We start from the raw sequence: 19,324 nt of genomic DNA on the forward strand, positions 1-19,324 counted from the left end.
ATATATGGTAACTGAGCCAGCGGGGGTTCTGTGATTCCGCAGAGATTTTATCTTCTAACAAACCCAAAAAATCCCAGCTAGGTTTGAGTTTCCGTCACAGAATATTTTAAAGCAAATGAATGGGAAAATCACAGAGTGTCAGGAATAGTGCGGATGGGAATCCTGAAATTTTACACCAGTCAAATATAGAAGACCCTGATCAAATGTACCCTTTCACCACAGTACGGTATTTAGAGCGAGTGGTATTGATGATAAAGTTAGACAACCGAGAAGAAAAATGCAAACCTAGCTAGGTACCTCAGTGCGGCATAGTAAGTCTTTCTGTGTCGCACTTCACCTGGCAAGTTCTGCGAGCCCGGTGTCTTTTAGCGGGAGACGGGAAGATGTCGAATAATGGGTGGGCCGTTATAACCTAGCTGCCCGAGGCTTTCAATTATCTCGTTCATCTTTCCGTGCACCCAGGAAAAAGGTCTCGCACTATTGAGATTTAGAAATCTGCACGAGGTTTCCCCGAGAAGGTAGATGCCGAGAGGTCGGTCTATCTTCGGCACAATTTTCCAGGTAAACAAGGCCTCTCGCCCCTCAGCTCCCTGGCATGTGGAACAGTAAGCGCTATGAAATCCGCATTTATAACAGGCACTTGATGAATATCATCCTCCCGCTCGTGAAGAAAGTTGCTCGGCTTCGTTTGAAAAGCATAGCCTTCATTTGACAACACGTCACTGTCGTGGCACACGATTGAGAGCAAATGACGCCTTACTTTACGAACGATAACGGCGGGACTGGCGTGACCCGATCCAACGGCGCAGAAGATGCTCCGGCAATAGGCGGAATAGCAACCACTGCTCAGCACAATTGTTCTATTCAAGGCTCAGATCATGTAGTCGATACGGAATTCCTCATTGTCGGGGCGGGACCTGCTGGGGCAGCCTTGGCTTGCTTTCTCGGTTCTCATGGTATGTATCTGCATTGGTACGGCTGTCGCTATTGGGGACTAAAAATGTGAAGGACTGCATGGCATCATGATAAGCAGCGCCTCAGGAACAGCGAACACCCCACGCGCACATATCACGAATATGGCGGCGTTAGGTTAGTAATCTGCCTTGGTAGTGAATACTGATTGAGTGTTAACATATTGAATTTTTCCATTTAGAATGTCTACGGGATATTGGTTTATATGACGAACTAGTCAAATTGGGATCCACAGGGGCAGATCATATGCAACACACTCGATGGTGCCATAGTATGGCAGGCGAGGAGTACGCACGCATCCATTCCTGGGGGAACGACCCTAGACGAAAGGTGAAATGAGCTGGACCTCCCTTTTGTCGGGAAATGATTGACGTGGGCTATAGGGAGACTATGAACTAGCCAGCCCATGTAAACCGTTTGATCTGCCGCAGACAATTTTGGAACCGTTTCTGGTTCGACATGCAGCTTTGAAAGGTTTCCAATGTCGTTTTGATACCACACTTACTTCTTTCTTTACCGACCTGAAGACTGACCTGATCATTGCCAATATTCGCGATAAGCTGTCAAACCACGATTACCAGATTCGTACCCGATATCTTTTTGGGGCTGACGGCGCTAGAAGCGAGGTGGTGAAGCAGCTCAAGTTGCCCCTAGCGGTCCAACCTAGTCAGGGTATTGCAATTAATGTGCTGATCAAGGCTGACCTCTCCCATTTGATCAAAAACCGAACGGGCAATCTACATTGGGTGATGCAGCCAGATCGGGAGCACCCATGTTTTGGCTGGATGGGAATTGTTCGCATGGTAAAGCCATGGAATGAGTGGATGTTCATTTTGTTTCCCGATAACAACTATGATCATTCTCAAGGCAAGCCGTCTAAGGTGGAGTATCAAAGGAGAGTACAGGAGTTTATTGGTGATGACACACCCACAGAGGTCCTGGATATCTCCACGTGGTATATTAATGAGATGGTCGCAGAGAAATATTCAGAGGGCAACATGTAAGTATTGCCTCGGCCAATACGATGAGCGTACCGTATCTAACATCAACGTGTCATTTCTAGCTTCTGCCTTGGTGATGCCGTGCACCGTCACCCTCCATTAAATGGTCTGGGCTCAAATACGTGTATTCAAGATGCCTTCAACCTCGCTTGGAAGGTCGCATATGTTCACAAGGGGCTTGCGTCACCGTCTCTTCTATCCACTTACTCCATCGAGAGACAGCCCGTAGGTCATTCGATTATCACCAGAGCAAACCAGGCATACCGAGATCACTTCCTCGTCTGGAAGGCTCTAGGCATGCTGTCCACTGACTTGTCCGCACGAAAAGGGATTCTGGAGGAGTTAAAGAGTGCAACACCAGAAGGGTCAGACCGCCGCCGTGCCCTGCATGCGGCAATCAAGCATACCTCTCATGAATTCCATGGCCTTGGAATTGAAATGAATCAACATTACGAAAGCCAAGGGGTCTACACAGCTGACGAATCCAATCCCTATGTGCTTCTCGGACGAGCGGCCGAAGATAATGTCCTGTATCATGAACCAAGCACATACCCTGGATCTCGACTACCTCATGCCTGGCTCAATAAGGCAAAACCGGGGGGAGCCTATTTCAACAATCGACATTACTGGCCATGGCGCTTTCACAATCTTAACTGGGATCGGAGGTGGGCAATGGAAGAAAGCCGCTGAGAGTGTTGCCGAAAGGCTTAAGGTTCCGATACAAGTGCACACTATTGGATTCAGACAGGACTGGGAGGACGTTTACTTTGAGTGGGAAAACTTGCGAAGCGTGGAAGAATCAGGGGCCGTGTTGGTGCGGCCCGATCGATTCATTGCATGGAGAGCACCAGAGGTTCCCCAGAATGCTGGTGCATGCGAGTCGAAGCTTCTTGAAGTTATGAGATACATTTTAGGATACGGTGATGTATCACAGTCACATTGACCTGGTCTCGCCGGCCTTGGTCCGCTTTAGTTACGATGGGTAGTTATCAATGATTGGCAAAGCTGCAGTTGTGCTATGTCGGCCGATCCTCCGGTTCGTCTTGGGGAATTTTATAGGCAACGAACTCACTTATGGAGTTATTATTCAATAAAAGGTAGTCAAAGGTAGTCTCAACCTGAATGATGAATCGAAGATGAGTGTAGTACGTCTTGTCAAGACTTTGCCTTACTAAATCCGGTTTAGTACTAATTAGGCTATACTTCAGGGATAATATATTCTATACTGGCAATAATCCCATGTGCGGCAGAAACTTCATATGCTGCCCTCCTCTATGCGTAAGTTGTTCCCGTTTGTATTCTTTTTGAGCAAGTTTGTCTTATACCAGTCATCTGGAGAGCTTTAGCTTGAACTGGACGATTTCAATTTACCTTAAAATTATCTGGTTGGGCAGCCTTCCAACTGACAGACATCCCCATGCGGGATCTAAATATCAATGAAGGCCGCTGTTGCTATCACTTTTATGTGTGCGAACAGAAAATGAAAAAAGAGTGCATATTCAGTTAGAGAACCATGATATTGTTTCTCAATCAATAGAAGTTACTCTCACTCGTAGTAGACTTTATTGATCAAAGTCCCGATTTTCTCAACTTCCACTCTGATATCATCACCGTCGTTCAGGACGACCTTGGGGTTACGCATAGCGCCGATTCCGGGACCTGTACCGGTCATGATAATTGTCCCCTTCTCTAGGGTGGTCCCTTGAGAGAGAAACGCAATGGTCTTTGCAATATCAAAGATCATTTCCCTTAAAAACTATGTAAGCTACCTTGAAAAGTTGACATGTCACAGCGGTCGGCTGTCAGGGTACGCTCACCTAGTGTTTGAGTCTTGTACCACAATACCGTTGTGGATAGCTCTAATCTGCAGATTATGAGGGTCGCCAATGGTGGATGGAGACACGAGGACGGGGCCCAGTGGGCAAGATCCGTCAAGACCTTTTCCATCGAATCAGCAGTCAACTCTAGATTCCTGACACACAAGTATGCTCGAGAGACAAAGATATAGTGAGTCTCACCTTTTGAGAAGGACCACTGGCTGTTCTTGAACTGCTGCGTTCGAGCACTAACATCATTGCTGCAGGTATATCCCAAAACATACTCCATCGCCTCTGACTCGGGAATATCTCGACCAGTCTTGGACAGAACGACGGATAGCTCTGCCTCATAGTCGCTAGAGCCATCTTGCGCAATCTTTGGCACAATAATCTTAGCGGGGTACGGCCCGTTGTGTGCCGTGCGCGGTTTGACAAAGAGGACCGGCACATCCGGAATGGGCATGTTCGCCTCTTTGGCATGGTCGCGGTAGTTCAGTCCCAGGCACCGGATAATGGGCACTTCTTCAATTCCAATGGGAGCCAGAAGCTGTGTTAAACGGAGCAATTAGTTCAATTACTGGATACCCGGTGTCAGGATGCGTAGTACATACTCTATCAATGTGCACAATGGTGTCTGTTACGATGCCATCGAATATCGATCCTTTGACCAACTTGACCGCAACCCTTTCGCCGTTAAGAATTGCGATACCAACATCTGGATACGTGCTGGAATCAACCTCACCAAACTGGATTTGGCCATCTTCTTCGCTGATGAATCTGACGAGAGTTGTCCAATTGGGAGCCATTTTGCGAAATTTCTAGGTTCGATAATCTCTGGAAAGTTATAAAAAGGGTAAGAATTATTCTTCTCGGGGCAGTCGTAAGGCAAGACCCATGGCGCCTTTTGAATTTCTCGGGCCTGACCATGAATGGGGCAAACCAATGCCGATCTCCCATTACTGCAAGATTCCAGGAAGAAATGGAATAACTTCGGACAATTTTTACCGGGAAGCTGTCTATAATAACGTGTATCTTGAGACCAGTGTTACGAGAACCTTTACCTCCTTCCCCGAAAGATGTAGCCCAATACGGAATCCATGCTAGAGTGACACAAGTGCATTTTGCACGAAAATTGTTTGACCGGAATTCAACTCCTGAATTTCATTCGTCTGGCTGGTTTACACTCCGTCTCGAATCAAGAACACATGAAGTTACAGCGATTGGAGGTTAGGCGGGGTGGCGGGGTTGGCCGGCTTGGTGCCAGCCGATCTGCAGCCTAGTGCAAATGTGTTTTCGCACGCACTATCTTCGGTGCGAATTCTCGGTCAAATGAGAATGTACGCTGGGTTTGACAAATGGAAGTGAGATACGAATGGCACGAGGCCCTGTCGCCCCCGGCCCCACTTAAAGGGCCAAATGAAGTCCGCTTTTAGCCATTGCAATGAGGACCCCTCCACAAACTGACTTAATATGATAACATCGGGATTTTCTGGGGTTTCAGTCACCGCAATGTATCCGCTGGCTGCCTGTATCTTCAAACTGGATTCAACTGTGTTGTAAATTATCAGTAATTTAGGTAATATTCTCCCGTCTCTTACGCATCCGGGATGGACCTTAAGAAGTAAAATTCACTTTCTCTGACGATGGTGTTTCCCAACCCATATGCCTAGAGGGCTCTTTTTGAAGCAATGGGTTTCTACCCAATCCTTTTCCAATGTTGCCCCATCAACTAAGGTGCAACACGCATTTTGATAATCCGATTACAAAGATCAATCACAGAATGCATCAAGAAATTGTAAATTAGACCTCATTTACTTTATAGTTTCTCTTTCAATATCGAAGGTGACAAAGGCCAATCACGGACTCGGCATAGCTCTCTGACCAACACGTCCTATAACTATGAATGAACAGAATGTTACTCGCCTATTGTAGTAAAGCAAGATGTTAACCCGTGTGTCAAGTGTCATCTTCCTGGTGGTTTCGGAAGCAAGACGACGAAAAGAATATTCAACCATTGCTAGTGTAGAAAGGTGGGAGGAAGGTCCGGCCCTAGTTACAGATTAGTACAACGGATTACCGCATTATGCTCTTGGCCTACCCCAAACGTGCAAATTATCCGGTGTGGCAAGGGATCGATTCGTCCGTTGTTGGTCATTTACCAAATCACCATCTACGTAATGCTCGATAATGAAACGAGAGGTGTCAAACCTTAAAAATGCCTGTTAGATCTTGTTCTTAAGAGAAATGATATAATAAGACATACCAGTAATCAAAGATCTGACTACCCATGATATGACGTCCAACGCCCCAGCAGTTCTCATACCCCTTACTGCGGAGCCAGTCATGACCCAGCACTTGAGTATCAAAGTCATGCGTCTCGAATGATGAGTGGTGAACGTGTGATTTAGGACCTTCAAAGAAGAAGAAGCAATGGTGGTCGACCAACTCAGAGCCACGGTCCAAATGGAGAAAGGTGGTTATATCTCTTCCCATAGAATCATGAATCAACTAGATCATATCGTAAAAAGGCAATGGTCAGTATTCGTCGAGCCTGATGAAGAGTCAAACCGGGAAGAATCTAACATCACTCGGTTTGAAGTTGAATCGCGTCGTATAGAACTTAAACACCTTCGCAAAATCGGTGACACACATTCCGAAATGGCCTAATTTGTGCACTGGGGCAGGGCCTTTCGGTTTTAAAGGATTAGTAACAGCTTCTGAAGATTACTTGAATGTGCCTGCTTACCCTTTTCAAATCGTTGGGTTTTGTTACCTGGTCGGTGTTTGTCCGTTGGCTGGGAGAAGATCAGAGGATGCCGGATGAGTGAGCTGCACAGGAGCACCTTACAAAATTGAAATCAAGCTGTGGAAGCACCTTCTCATCGGCATACGGCTTTTGTCCATGGACAAGATGAAATGGGAACTTGTCGATGGGGTCATGGAAAGTGACGCAGCGACCACCCCCGGGTGCATTTCTTAAATCGTAGATTCCAGTCGCCTCAGGAAGCTTTGTCGCCGCAAGAAGATCCGATTCGGATTCAACAACGAAGGCTGCGCCTCCAAATCCATCTTCGTCGCCTTGTCGCGCACAATACACAAATGGCTCAGAGCTAGTGCCACGATAATAGATATCCTTATCCACTCGCTTGACTTCCTGGAATCCAAAGTCCAGGAGGAATTGATGGGCGCTATCAATATCCTTATGGGTGTAGAAGACATGCGCAATGCGAACCAGATTGATCCGCGGTTCATTTCTTGAGACTGCCATTGTCAAGACTTGGATTCTTCTTGAGCAAAGGTTGGGAAAGACTGCTGAGCGGTGGATCGTAGTTCGAGATAGAAAAATTTCAACTGATATATTCCCTTCTTAAATGTCCCCGAAGCTATGCGAGGCGGATGTAACCTTTGCTTTTAACGGATTGGTAGTCGCGGGGCTGGGGTCTCGGACTTGCACGAAATTATCCCGACGCCGCACGGACTGTCATCGGTCAGTTGCTTAGAGCAAGAGAGGAAGAAGCAAGGGGGAAATTGGATACCTTAGAATATATTAGGCTCTAGGCCGATAGCTCTCACAGTTCTTCTGGTTTGGATTATTGACATATGAGCTAGAGTTAGATCATTCTTTGCCTTCGCTGGCTGGGCGAGGGATCCGCTCACCCCGGGTTTTTGCTATAGGTCACCTCAATCTAATTAGCTCCTAGACGGTATTTGAGATATTACGTGCGTTTAGAAATGTAGTGGATTGTACAGAGGTTTCATAAACGGTAAATTCGTGCTATTCTCAGGCCCCACATGGTACCCAGGCAGATTGCAAAGGACTGTATCTTCAGGAACAGCAATATATGCATGTCAAGTACGCAAGAGAAGATTGCACCACCATATCAAAAACTGGACAAGCCTATTGCTTCATCTGGGAGGGATGAAGTGATCAATTGTAGAAACACGTTGTCAGGATCAAACCCAGCGAACAAGCACAAGACTGGGCTAGTATGTACTCCGCCCAGCAAGGATATCATGTATACCACCTGGAAAGTCAAAGGTGGGCCAGTCGAAGGACTGATCGAGCTGGAAGTCACCCAGATATATTGAATCGAGGAAATCAGAGTTCGTGGGCATCATGTAGTCCGGGGAAATCAGGTTGCTATTGGGTCGTGGAAGAGTCATGAAGTCCAGCATTGCCTCGCTATCTGCTGCGCCCGGGGGCTGTTGCGCATAATTTTGAGCTGTAATGTCTAATCCGTCATCAATCGGGACTGAGCTAGTGAGCGGGACACTGGGTGTTTCGGGTAGGTATTGAGAGGCTTGTGGGGATGTTCGCGCTCTTTTCGCATCGTGCTCAATGTAATGACCCTTCCGATCCGAGGAAAACCGGTTGATCAATTTAACGTGTTCCGATGCTCGTTTAGAGGCTTCTTGAAAGGGTGGGCAAGCTCGGGTCTCCGGTCTCTTGTACACAGCTTCCAGTTGCGCTTCGATAAACTCTAGGTTCCTTTGGAGAGCTGTTTGAATGTTCCAAAACTGAACGCATCGCTTGTAGGTCAAGTAGAGAACGTCGAAGCGCGACTTTATTAAGTCTCGATTGGAATTTGCTCGAGCGAAATGTTTGCGAACCAGCTGCACTGCCGAGGAGAGCCATATTGTGCTAGATAGGAATGGATTGATATGCTGAAAATGGTCCTCACAGCTCCGATTCACTATTTCTAGGATGCGATCAGCTGCCTCGTAGTATTGGCTAAGCGCTCCACTATCTGTATTAAACGGGCTAAATGTACCCCGACCAGCCGTATTACCAGAACGATGACGACTTTGAGATCCGAACGCGTCATACCTGTAGATCATCAAACGAGCTAACTGGGTCATGACGAAGATATTGTAGATGGAGCAATGCTGCTGTCGTTGAGATTCCAGCTGCCCTTGTACCGGCGCCCCAAAGGCCAAGTACTGACCGCGATAATGGAGATGGCTTGGTAAGGCCAGATTAAAGCACCGTACCGCATTTGCTAATGTCTCCAGTTTTTGATGAGCCTCCACGGCCGATTCGGGTGTGGAAACCCAGTCATCTGGCTTTGGCTTGTGATAACCTCGATTACCCATGGCACACACAACTTGCGGGTCACAGACGATTTGGGCATCCTTCATGAGAGAATTGATAATAAGGAACCACGCTTTCGGTGACTGGCTGCCACTCTCCTGTAACGCCTTCCAACGTTGGTTTGGGTCGGTCTCCATAAAGCAGCTTGAAGTAGGGTCGCCCGAGAACCAGTGAGTGTTGTCAACTGGAAGCAATATTTCCATTTGTTTCTGGTCAATGGCGGTTGGCGTCCGACGGATGGTACTGGCAAAAATATCCATTTCCCAGACGGCCCAAAAAGCACGACGCTTTTCTTCGTCTTCTTGCCACCGGCGAGGATTCCCCTCTTTCACGACCTTCCTGGAATCAAGAATATGCAAGTTTGTTTCGTATATCAAACTGACACAGAGTCCCAGAGATCTCCACGCCTTTCCGCGGACCCCCTGAGTCAGTCGACAATGCGTTGCAATAATGAGAGCTTGTAAAACGCAGAGGGGTGGCATCTCGTCGTCACACTCCACGAGCGCATCGTTTATGTACTTAAAGGCTAGGTTGATGAAGTATGCAGGCTGTTGGTGACTCGTTATCGCGAGGCGAACTGTGCCGCTAGCTACGTTGTCGATTTTCAGGGCATCAAAGCGTGAGGCATAACCAGCTATGGCCGCCAGGAGGGCACACAATTGAGAGAGCGAACAGACATTCGAAAGCTTTTCTGCAAATGAAGGCTCATGAAAGATATTGATGGCGACCATGTTGTTGAAAAATACTCGAATGCTGTAGGTACAATTAGCTTTTCTATGTTCCGCCTTGATGACTCGCGAGGGCGCCAAGGTCATTACATTTGATTCATGGCAGCTTGCGAGATGCCTAGCTCTGTGCAAGCTTGGCGGCAAAGTCCTGTCTGTCCACTATTCTGAGAGCTCGAGCTCAGCTTTTGAGCCTGATCGGAGGTTGTGGACTCGTGTGATGGATGTAAAATGAAAGCGAGATCAAGAGTGTTCAAATGCGAGGTTCGTTGTTGCGAGTCTTCACGCGTCTCAGTCCTAGCTGTTATAGTCATATCAGCGGGGATCGCAGGGACCAACTCTTCTTTCTCCATCCCATAGTTCAATATGTCGAAATTGCCATCCTGTGGATCGGTGTCATGACCATCTGGCGGCCTAGAATGAGATCTACGCTGTCGCCTCTGAGCTGTCTCATTAAATTGTCGGCGTTTTCTCTGCTTTTGCAAAGACCCTGGATCTTGTTAACTCAAATTGCCGGGGCCTACAACAAAACTGTGGGCATTTCATACCGATTTTGGGCCCAGGTTTCATCGGCCGAAGGGGATAGATGCATTTCTGGCCTGTTTGATCACAGACCATGCACCGCGGAAATACTCGATCACTGACAGCTATTACTTCACAAGCACGTCGGAATGACTTGATTCAAGTTGTCACGCACCACTTGACCTTCCGCCTAGTCATCAACACGCGTAATAAGCTCTGTTCTCCCCTTGTCACGAGAACGTCAAGTGAAACTTACTTGCGACACAAGTGACAGGCCAAGTCAGATAACGGCATTTTTGCAAGAGGCTTCCAGGCTGTGTCAACATTCATATATCATCAGATGAGATCAACGAAGGATTGAAGTGATAAAGGGGTATTATGAATATCTTTGAGATAGGGGGATCGGTGCTGGTCCGCATCACATGCTACCACTTCAAGAGGGGCAGTTGAAAATATGTGCAGTGTGAAGATCTGCGGGGTAACTGCCGCAGCCCCACGGGGTTGCTTGTGTCACGAGATTTCGAAATTACACCGAAGATGGTCCGACTTTCTTCTATTGGTAGCGCTTAGCTACCAATTACGGGTGTATTCAGCAACACTTTATGTCAATTGGAGAGGAGAATATCTGATCGCCAACAGCAAGATGATTCAGCGCATAACCGAACTCCTAGTCACCTGTTTTGTATACTATGTGGTAGTAAAGTATCCTCGGAGAAGCAGCGCTGAAATGCGCTCAACAAACCCATTTAAACAGTCAGCCTCCTGAGCAGGGACTCACAGATAATTTCTTCAAACAATCAATTGCTGGGATGATTCAATCGGCCCTGATGACTACTAATTGACCCCGATATCCTTCCGTTGGACACCCTGTACTAAGTTCCTACAGCGTGTATTATGTAATTTTTCTTTGACCGCTCGCACGGTGGCCACGGTCAACCAACCGTATTCCCGTAGCCCTTTAATACCTCGGGCCACAATATCCTACCTACCGGGACCACAAAACGCCTGTTCGAATAATGGCGATCATGTTACAGTAAAAAAGAATGCCGGCTACGTAATTCACGTGATTCAGATGGTCAGGTGACCAGGGGCCATAGGCTCCTAGGTTTACGGGAGACGCTCCCTTTAGGAATATCATCGCTCTCACTCTTTCCTGGAACTTTTTGTGTAACGAAAAACATAGTGTTTCCTAATCTCCCACCATACTTTCAAAAGAAAACATTACTTTCCAAATAGTCCCACCATTTCAGCCGCATGATTTTAGGTGTTGGTTGGAAGATGGAACAACCACCCCAGAAAGAGACATCATGGCTACAACCTCATGCGCACATCATAAGGGTGGCTGTGAAAGCCCTAGCTGACAATAAAATCCCTGTGATGGAGTACGGGCAGCAGATACAATGGCGCCATGGAGACCCTGTCGTCCTTGCAGTGAGCAACCAAAACTTTTGTGGTGTTCGCCACTCTAGTCGTTGGGCACCGCTAATATCTTGAGTCCTAGCTTGTTGAGTGGGCAGTCCCCGATGAACTGCTCTCACTTTCTTCACAGATTCTATCAGACCATGGCTTCCCCTGTGTGCCACCATCTGAAGGAGTCACTGACAGATACGGACAATGGGAGCGAGCTTGCATCATCCACAAGCTGGGTGAGAGTAGTCCAGTATATCTCTACCCACTGTCCTTTCTCGGCCTTGCGCTCCAGGACACTTTCGAAGTCGCATCCACTTTTGATCGTACGCTAAAGATCTTGACACCCAAACCTCCCATATATATGGCGTCATTGATTCGTCATCTCCTTAACCACCCAGTTGACGATAGCTTCAGACTTCGAGTCAAAGATGATTTGCTGTCTTTCATTTCCTTCTATATCTTACGCGACAAGCCGCTGAATACAAAGGAGGGTGAATGCGACGACGATGAGAGCGAAGAAGATTTTCAAAAAAGACTTGAAGATGCAGTTAGGGAGATGAAAACTTGGGATTGGGGTGCTGATGGAAGTAACTATCTATGCATTGCTGAATCTGTCGTTCGAGACTGTCGGTCTATTGAGCAGCTGACCAGTTGTCAATGAACGCAAACTCTCCACTTTCAATGTGATCTCAAGCAAAAGGCGAATTGTAGCATGCATCTGGTACAATTTGCGAACCCCAGAGAGATGCTCCTGCTCTTGCTTTTCCGGATAACCCTCGAAGTCAATGTAAAGATCGTTTTTGGCGAGCCAACGCAAGAGTATCTCAATGTCCTGAACGTCTCTCGCTGCTTTTGTGATGCTTTTCGGCCGTGTGGAATCGGCCAAGAACGACCATCTCTTGATCTTCGTGGGAACGAGGACGGAGGGTGCAACGATAGGGACTGGAGTCGGATGATTAGCTGTAGCTCGCTCTAGAAGAGAATACAAAGGCGAAAAAGGGGAAAGGCACTAACTTGGGGTCTCCTCAACACGCCCTGGTTGGTCTTTGGCAGTAACAGAGAGAATAGAAACTGTATTTGCGTCGGGCAATTTCAACTGTTGAGTTTTCCCTCCACGAAGAAGCTCAATCTCGGTGCTCCTGTCTCCACTCATGAAGACAAGTTTGTTGCTCTGGGTCAATGTGAATCCGGGATGAGCTTGAAGAAGCAGGTTTCGGGCATTATTTGGGTCTGCATCAATAATATATCAAGATCCTAAGTCAAATTAGTTTCAGTAGACGTGTTAAAGAGTGACGAGATATAGTGAAGGCGTACACTCGTCGTCCTCTTTCCACCAATAAGGGACGTCGCATATCCGCCGATATAGCCATGGCGAATATAGGCGCGAGCGAAAGCAGTTTTTGCTTCCTTGGCAGCTCTATCGAGGCAGTGGAAGGGATTTTCGAGAGCTTGCCCCTGGTGCTGCTCCATAGCTAGAGCAAGCTCGAAAATTGGCGTCAGCGAGATGGTGGGGAGGATAGGGTCAAAGGATACTGGTTGAGAAACATGAGATAACGAAAAGATGAAACTGGAGAGAGGAGTCCACAGGGCTGCTGAAGCGCAGTCAACGTGGTGCAGTTGAGAAAGATCATTTGGGAGGGAATATCCCAGGAAAAGATACGTGGTTGGGGGTTGAGTGAGAGCAAACAGATGGAAGGTCCGTCGAGAAGGAAGGTTCTCAAGTTCAACAATACTGCGTCGACGAATGTAGATCCAGGATTGACGTGTCGAGCAGACATTTCATCGCTATATCGCACCACTCCTATTCACATATAATTATTCTCTTGGTTCTTTGGGCGCAAAGACCTCCACGCAGTAGTGAAAAGATATTCCACGATCTCCCGAATGGCTGAAGAGGCTCAGCATGAATGTTGATTTGACACCTTCGTGCTTGAGCGTAATACAAAGAGGATACTGTCAATTTTTTCTACAATTATCAAGCTTTCTTGTAGCTTCGTTGGTAGTTCCCTCTATTTAAGAATCAAGTCCTGTCTAATATACTCCGATATATCCGAAGAACTAATACCAAGGATATCGAAGAGGCCCTACCCTCAGAAATATCCTACTTATCCTACTTCGGCAGAAATCGAGAAGTCTCTCGCTCCTATCTTAACGTGAAGCTAATCAAAGCTGATATGCAAACTTCTACGATTGTAGATTTTTCTTGTTACGATATAGACTGCAGAGGATTTCAAAATTTACGGGGTAGGACCAGGTTAGTCTTTAGAAGAATTAGCATTAGGCGCTTCGTTACGAGAGATACTCTATCTACTAAATGATGTATTATACGCTATATCTATCTACAATATCGCATTAGATAGATATAGCTTACAATATGGTACACATACAGAGTGTGTGTGATGGAAAGATGATGCGTTCACTAAGCTATGTGCTGGTTACTAAGGTAAGGTGGGCGGTCAGCTTGGCGGCCAGCTTGCAGACTTGGTGACACAATACCTAGTTTATGACTGTAATCATATAATTCTCTAGAGGTAGCCGGAGCTGGTTTGTCGAGGAATATAGCGTTGAATTCTTGATATTAGCTGGTCAAGACACGTGACTGTGACGATGGGCGGCCTCATGTTGTGTTGGAAAAGATACTGAGATGGAAGATACTAGGTAGGGCTTGATATCAAGAAGACCGCCAGCTAGATGGTTTCCTTCTTCCCTTTTTTCTCTCCAGTCTTGATACTTCTCTTGACTTGTACAGTTTGCTTCAAGATATCTCTCTTTTGACCCATAATAGTAACACATCAAATGCATTTCTTTCGTCGAGTTTCCTTAGAAATTGCTTGGAGAGCACCTTTTATGTAATAGCTTTAATTGATCGAGAATAGCAAGCTGGATAAATGCCTGAGGCCCTATATTTATGGTCGAAGTACAGTGAAAGTGGGTGAGTGGGCGATCTGTGCGACTCCCTTCTTTCCAACGCTGGACACCCCAGAAGCATCCAATCCCACCAAGGCCCAAGGCTTCCGCTAGAGGCGCGAGTGTGCTCCGAGTGACTGTCAGATCTAGCTGACAATATTCATAGAATGTCCTGTGGACTAGGACTGATTAGAGTATTGTCAGTGTCTCGTCGATGGGCAATTTCTTGGGTTTCTCGGGATGAGCGGCTTGCTCATCTCCATAGTTCAAGTGGGCCTTCAGTTTGTAATCCTCGGGAACACCCGCGAATTTCTTGATGGCTGCCTCGATGGGCGGAATAGCGTTCATGTGCTGCAGGTTGGCGCCAACTCCTTCCAGTTCCAGAGCAGTCCAGACAAGAATCTGGTGGATGCCTTGAGTGTGGTCACCCCACTCGGCAAACATATGGCCGGTCGCCTTATGTGTCTCTGCAGCCTCTTGGGTAGTCTGGCCACGCTCCCAAAAAATGATCTAGAGCTCGTTAGATGGTGTGTCCGTGAGTCACGAAAGTCTTTGACGTACGGATCCATATGCAGCCTTGTGAGTTTGGAACATGGGGCCCAACTTGTGCCAGAGATTTGGATTGATCGACTTGAGAATCGGCTCAGCCTCCTTGAGAATAATGCCCCAGAGCTCCTTATGCTTCTCCCCCAAAGCGAGTGAAATGCGGACAGGCTGAGTGTTGTAAGACGAAGGGGCGAAGGAGAGGACTTTGGAGACAATCTCTTGGATACGTTCGTCCGAGACCTTGGATGTTCCTGCTAGTCCATGTACACTGCGACGATAAGCCGCGGCTTCGAGCCACTGATCAGCCGTGATAGAAGACATTTTGATGGCATTCGAGACAATGGCAATTCTATCAGTTTTCAGATGTGCTTCGGCGGATATTTGTATCATACGCCCCACGCCAGATAGAGGCGACGGAGATACTAGCCTGGTATTCGCCGCGAATCAAAACAATACTACTTGACGGTGTAAGTCGGCCTTGATCACGAGAATCGCGCATGTTGGCAATGAACAACGTACTGATTTTCTACGACCTTGATACTTGCGCAGCAAAATGTTGTGATTGGCCCTGGAATTGTCTAGTGGTCTCCCGCGGGTGATAGAATGTCCGCCTCAGAAATGTTTCCCCGAAGGACAAACCGAAGTCTGGAATATAGCGGAAAGGAGAAAACCCACTGCACCTACCTCAGACGCCTTTATTTGAGATGAAAAGCTCCTGGAGTGGACATAGATATAACATCGCTTCTTCTACATAGCTTCAATCTAGCGCTATACATTACGTTTGTAGATGGCCCCAGGCCAAGGTTTGTTCGTGGGCATTAACGCTTGAATCCTTTGAATTACTCCGTTGAACACTCGAAAATTCGAAAATTACGCTCGTTTCAGCTAGCTCACCTTTGTTTTAAGTTTTATTGACTTGGCTGGATTTTATCATCAATGTCTTGGAGACCAGCATCAGCTTCTGAAACAAAGCAGGCTAGTGCTGCCGCTTAATTTCGGCCCGATGGATGTTCAGAGAGGACCGTGAAGCTGGGATGAGGGGTGAATGATCGCAGTGTTTACATGATGTATGTGTCGTAAAAGCCTGAATCTGGGCAGCACAGCACACAGGGCATTCCATCTTCTTTCCTTTATTAAATTCGTATTTTACTTTCTAATATCAATGGACCTGACCAATTAGATCTGTCAGGTTGTCTCTTCTAGCTGCTTTGGTGCAGATCATGGTTGTTTTTGCGACTGCAATATCGAAACAGAACATAGTTAACGCAACCAAAACTTCGAGTTTACTGCGATTTAACCGCAAGGAAAATGCGGTTGCTTCGTCTAGAACAGGCTTTTAGTCAGCTGGCAGCCTCCTGTGGAACATGGACTTCAGCTACCGAGGCTATCCCGACTTTAAGGACTTCTAGAAATCTCTCCATGAGAGTCATATCTCTTTCTCTTCCCACGATACTCTGAATTGAAAAGGTAGTACATTCAGTCTCACGTATGATGAACTGGTACGGCGTCTTTGGGTGATGCTCAAGTGCACTTCATCATTAGTATTAAGGTCAGACGCCGTCTACCTCAACTTTGAGCTGAAGTAAATGTCGAACAAATTGGGCGTGTAAAGAATGATTGTTCCGCTCACAAGGAAACAATTGAAAATATATTTGGCATATTTCTTGCTTCAAAAGTTCCGGTTATGAACAAGCTTTATTGAACCCAAGGACTTGACTACTTGGAAGTGCATTGTTATTAGAGAGCCAGCGTTCGTAGAAGTGCCGAGACGATAACTTGCGCTGGAAATAGAGCCATGATTTCGGCAAACCTTTAAGCAATCTATGATGGATAACGGCGAACCTCCTACCTTTCAATTTTTCTGGTAGCGATTAGACAGGGGCGCAAGGTTGACGTGCACTAGTGCCGGGCGGAGGTGCCTTCTTGTCGTACATACTGGTGATCTCGAAGAGGCAGGGTCATGCGTGCGAAGATCTCGTGCATCCTCCTAGGCAGTATCATTCCTAGTCAGCTGGGCGGGCTAGACATGGGCGTGAGACCGCGCTCTGAATAACCAGGTCAACAATTGAGTTGTGAAGAAATTCATCGAAACTGCAAGGTATTGTCATAGCAAAGAAAGTTCGGGCAGGTGGCTTGAAGGTACCCATTTAAAAGGTTTTTTGTGTTGTCATATTTTGTTTCTTTTGCATTCTCCGGTGTATAATCATGTTGCTATCCAATCTATTTCTTTCTAAGCCATCCCATGACTATGCTTTGTTACATGCTCATCTTTTGCATCGAAAAGCTTTTCTCGGCTGATCTTCCATATGCCTCTTTTTCTCACCATCGCGCCACTCAAGCTAGTCATTGGAAATGGAGCATCTGTCTCCCGTGCAAGTTTGTGAATCTGCTGGACGATCGTCTCGACGTCTCGACTCTTGATAGGCATGCGATGGTCACCCTCCCACTCTAAGAGCGTGGCCTGTAGCGGGTCGCAGTACTCTCGAAGCAAGTCTCGGTGCTGGTCCAGCCCGGGGTCTCTCATCCCATGGACATGGATCGTCGGTAGCCGCAGCATGTGCTCATCGGAGCCCCGAGTGAGCCATGCAGGAGGGGTGTGTGTGAACGGTGTGGCAGCGTCGACCAAGCCATGCGGCTGGGGGAGATCAGGCATGAGCCACACCAGTGGCCCACGACCGGCGAAGAGGACAGCAAATCGGAACCTGGTCATCCCGCACCTCTGCTGTCGGTAAAGGATGCTCGCTGCCACCTTCGCACCCTGACTGAATCCAAGTAGGCCTACCCATTCTCCCGTAGCCCCCTGAACGTCGTCGGCGGCCATGGCCAGCGCAAGAGCGGCGTCAATCTCTGCAGCAACTTCTCGGGATTTCCAGACGCTAGACATGCGATGATCAAGGAGCCAGACCTTGAAAGGCCCGTAGTCCTTGTAGACAGACGTTACATCTGGCCCAGGTTCCACGCTGGTGAATGGAGCCTGAGCATAGACGAGACGAAAGGAACATCCGAGACGCTTCTCAAGCACACGGCACTGCATACGGAAAATCAGCGCATTAGTGCCCCCGCCGTGGAGACAGAGAATGCGCGGCAGGTGGATCGTTGCTGTGATATCCATGTAGAGGTATTCAAACCCGGTGGACTGGGGGGCTCTGGGCACGTTCACAATGCCCGACCATAATGTGTCAGGTCACACGAAATGGTGTTGCTTATATCGGAATTTTGACATTCTTACCTACTTGGAGGCCGCGCTGAGGGACTGAAAAGAAGGGGCCAAAGTACACCGTGCGTCTTTCGATGCGTACCATTATTCGACAAGCCAGTTAAAGCCTGGATGACTGTGCAGCCAGTCGCCGTTACTCCGTTTCCATGGGCTTTGATTTCCCTATTTGCCCTTTTGCGGGCAATGTCAATTCCGTTGGGTGGTCAGCTGGAGTTAAAATAGTCCGCGTTGTATCCGCACTTCTGTATCACCTGGGGGCCGCATGCTGACGCTGACTTCACCGATCAATTGACATTGGATCAAGTGTTCGCAGGGAAGATCGAGTGTTGAGGAGGGTGAATCAATGATTCAAGCCAGGGTGGCCATATAGTGTTACTTGGTCATACAGCTCATCGTTTCACTTCTTCGTTTGGGGCCGGGTGCAACAACGACATCATTGATGTCGTGGCATTGCAAACCCACTCAATCGAACCTTCTCTTATACTTTTCACTCGAGTGAGGGTCTCGGTGCTGCGATCGAAGAGTACTAAGATACGACACAACGCCGTGATGGCCAGCTGCGGCATCTTCAGATATATCACGGCCATGGCTGCCTGATAGGGCTTGTGGTCAAGCTCTTAGACATCCACGTCTTTAGATTTAAAGATGATATAGCGGTCCGTCATTCAATTTTTTTTCATTTGATTAAGGGTGAAGGGTTGGAAGTGTCTCTTGGGTGCATATACAACCACCATGATCTTAAAGGGATTTCTAGGGAGCTAGCGGTCCTCAGTCAAATCCGTTGATTACATTGTAACGGGACACTCGCTAATGCCGAATTTTTCTCTTTTGAGTGAACCTCGAGTATAATGGGAATGCCATCAAGTTGTATGAAGATTACGTGAAGGTGAACTTCGCAAAACCCCTGACTTCATCGTCAAGGTCTCCTCCGTTCCTTGAGGCAAGTGCAAGCCCTATGTGTTTGAAAGTGTTTTATTCTTATGTCTATATACCTCCACAGATCTCTGAAATGCCTCTTTTGACATCGATTGCGTTAGGATTGACGATCGACAAGCAATAACAGCCCCTAGTACGATTGCTTGAAGGTCTCGCTTCGTAATACTGCCGTTAAATGC

General features: G+C 47.3%; 7 protein-coding genes across 7 annotated transcripts; 1 reads left to right on the forward strand and 6 right to left on the reverse strand.

Annotated features, from left to right (window-relative positions):
* Positions 1-748: 748 nt before the first annotated feature.
* On the forward strand, positions 749-2,916 carry N7477_004961 (FAD binding domain-containing protein; the record flags this gene model as incomplete). Its single annotated transcript, XM_056966624.1, has 6 exons — positions 749-956; positions 1,009-1,089; positions 1,154-1,302; positions 1,356-1,972; positions 2,036-2,503; positions 2,562-2,916. The coding sequence occupies 6 exons, from the start codon at positions 749-751 to the stop codon at positions 2,914-2,916; spliced, it is 1,878 nt and encodes a 625-aa protein (XP_056823405.1).
* A 603-nt stretch (positions 2,917-3,519) lies between these two features.
* On the reverse strand, positions 3,520-4,596 carry N7477_004962 (fumarylacetoacetate hydrolase family protein; the record flags this gene model as incomplete). The annotated part of the gene is made up of 4 exons (XM_056966625.1): positions 3,520-3,721; positions 3,791-3,911; positions 3,992-4,337; positions 4,402-4,596. 4 exons carry the CDS (start codon positions 4,594-4,596, stop codon positions 3,520-3,522), a joined length of 864 nt encoding a protein of 287 aa, XP_056823406.1.
* A 1,211-nt stretch (positions 4,597-5,807) lies between these two features.
* On the reverse strand, positions 5,808-7,058 carry N7477_004963 (2,4,5-trihydroxytoluene oxygenase; the record flags this gene model as incomplete). Its single annotated transcript, XM_056966626.1, has 6 exons — positions 5,808-5,839; positions 5,889-5,998; positions 6,054-6,298; positions 6,359-6,477; positions 6,537-6,585; positions 6,639-7,058. 6 exons carry the CDS (start codon positions 7,056-7,058, stop codon positions 5,808-5,810), a joined length of 975 nt encoding a protein of 324 aa, XP_056823407.1.
* A 716-nt stretch (positions 7,059-7,774) lies between these two features.
* N7477_004964 (fungal specific transcription factor domain-containing protein) lies at positions 7,775-10,199 on the reverse strand (the record flags this gene model as incomplete). Its single annotated transcript, XM_056966627.1, has 3 exons — positions 7,775-9,635; positions 9,701-10,021; positions 10,156-10,199. 3 exons carry the CDS (start codon positions 10,197-10,199, stop codon positions 7,775-7,777), a joined length of 2,226 nt encoding a protein of 741 aa, XP_056823408.1.
* A 1,935-nt stretch (positions 10,200-12,134) lies between these two features.
* On the reverse strand, positions 12,135-13,009 carry N7477_004965 (uncharacterized protein; the record flags this gene model as incomplete). The annotated part of the gene is made up of 3 exons (XM_056966628.1): positions 12,135-12,481; positions 12,554-12,710; positions 12,854-13,009. The coding sequence occupies 3 exons, from the start codon at positions 13,007-13,009 to the stop codon at positions 12,135-12,137; spliced, it is 660 nt and encodes a 219-aa protein (XP_056823409.1).
* Positions 13,010-14,635: 1,626 nt separating this feature from the next.
* N7477_004966 (nitroreductase family protein) lies at positions 14,636-15,313 on the reverse strand (the record flags this gene model as incomplete). Its single annotated transcript, XM_056966629.1, has 2 exons — positions 14,636-14,956; positions 15,008-15,313. The coding sequence occupies 2 exons, from the start codon at positions 15,311-15,313 to the stop codon at positions 14,636-14,638; spliced, it is 627 nt and encodes a 208-aa protein (XP_056823410.1).
* A 1,909-nt stretch (positions 15,314-17,222) lies between these two features.
* N7477_004967 (uncharacterized protein) lies at positions 17,223-18,104 on the reverse strand (the record flags this gene model as incomplete). Its single annotated transcript, XM_056966630.1, has 1 exon — positions 17,223-18,104. One exon carries the CDS (start codon positions 18,102-18,104, stop codon positions 17,223-17,225), a length of 882 nt encoding a protein of 293 aa, XP_056823411.1.
* Between the last annotated feature and the right edge of the window lie 1,220 nt (positions 18,105-19,324).

This window comes from Penicillium maclennaniae (genome assembly GCF_028827695.1).
Source record: "Penicillium maclennaniae strain IBT 15551 chromosome Unknown utg000004l:1.0-3007600.0:1.0-3009580.0, whole genome shotgun sequence".
NCBI lineage: Eukaryota > Fungi > Ascomycota > Eurotiomycetes > Eurotiales > Aspergillaceae > Penicillium > Penicillium maclennaniae.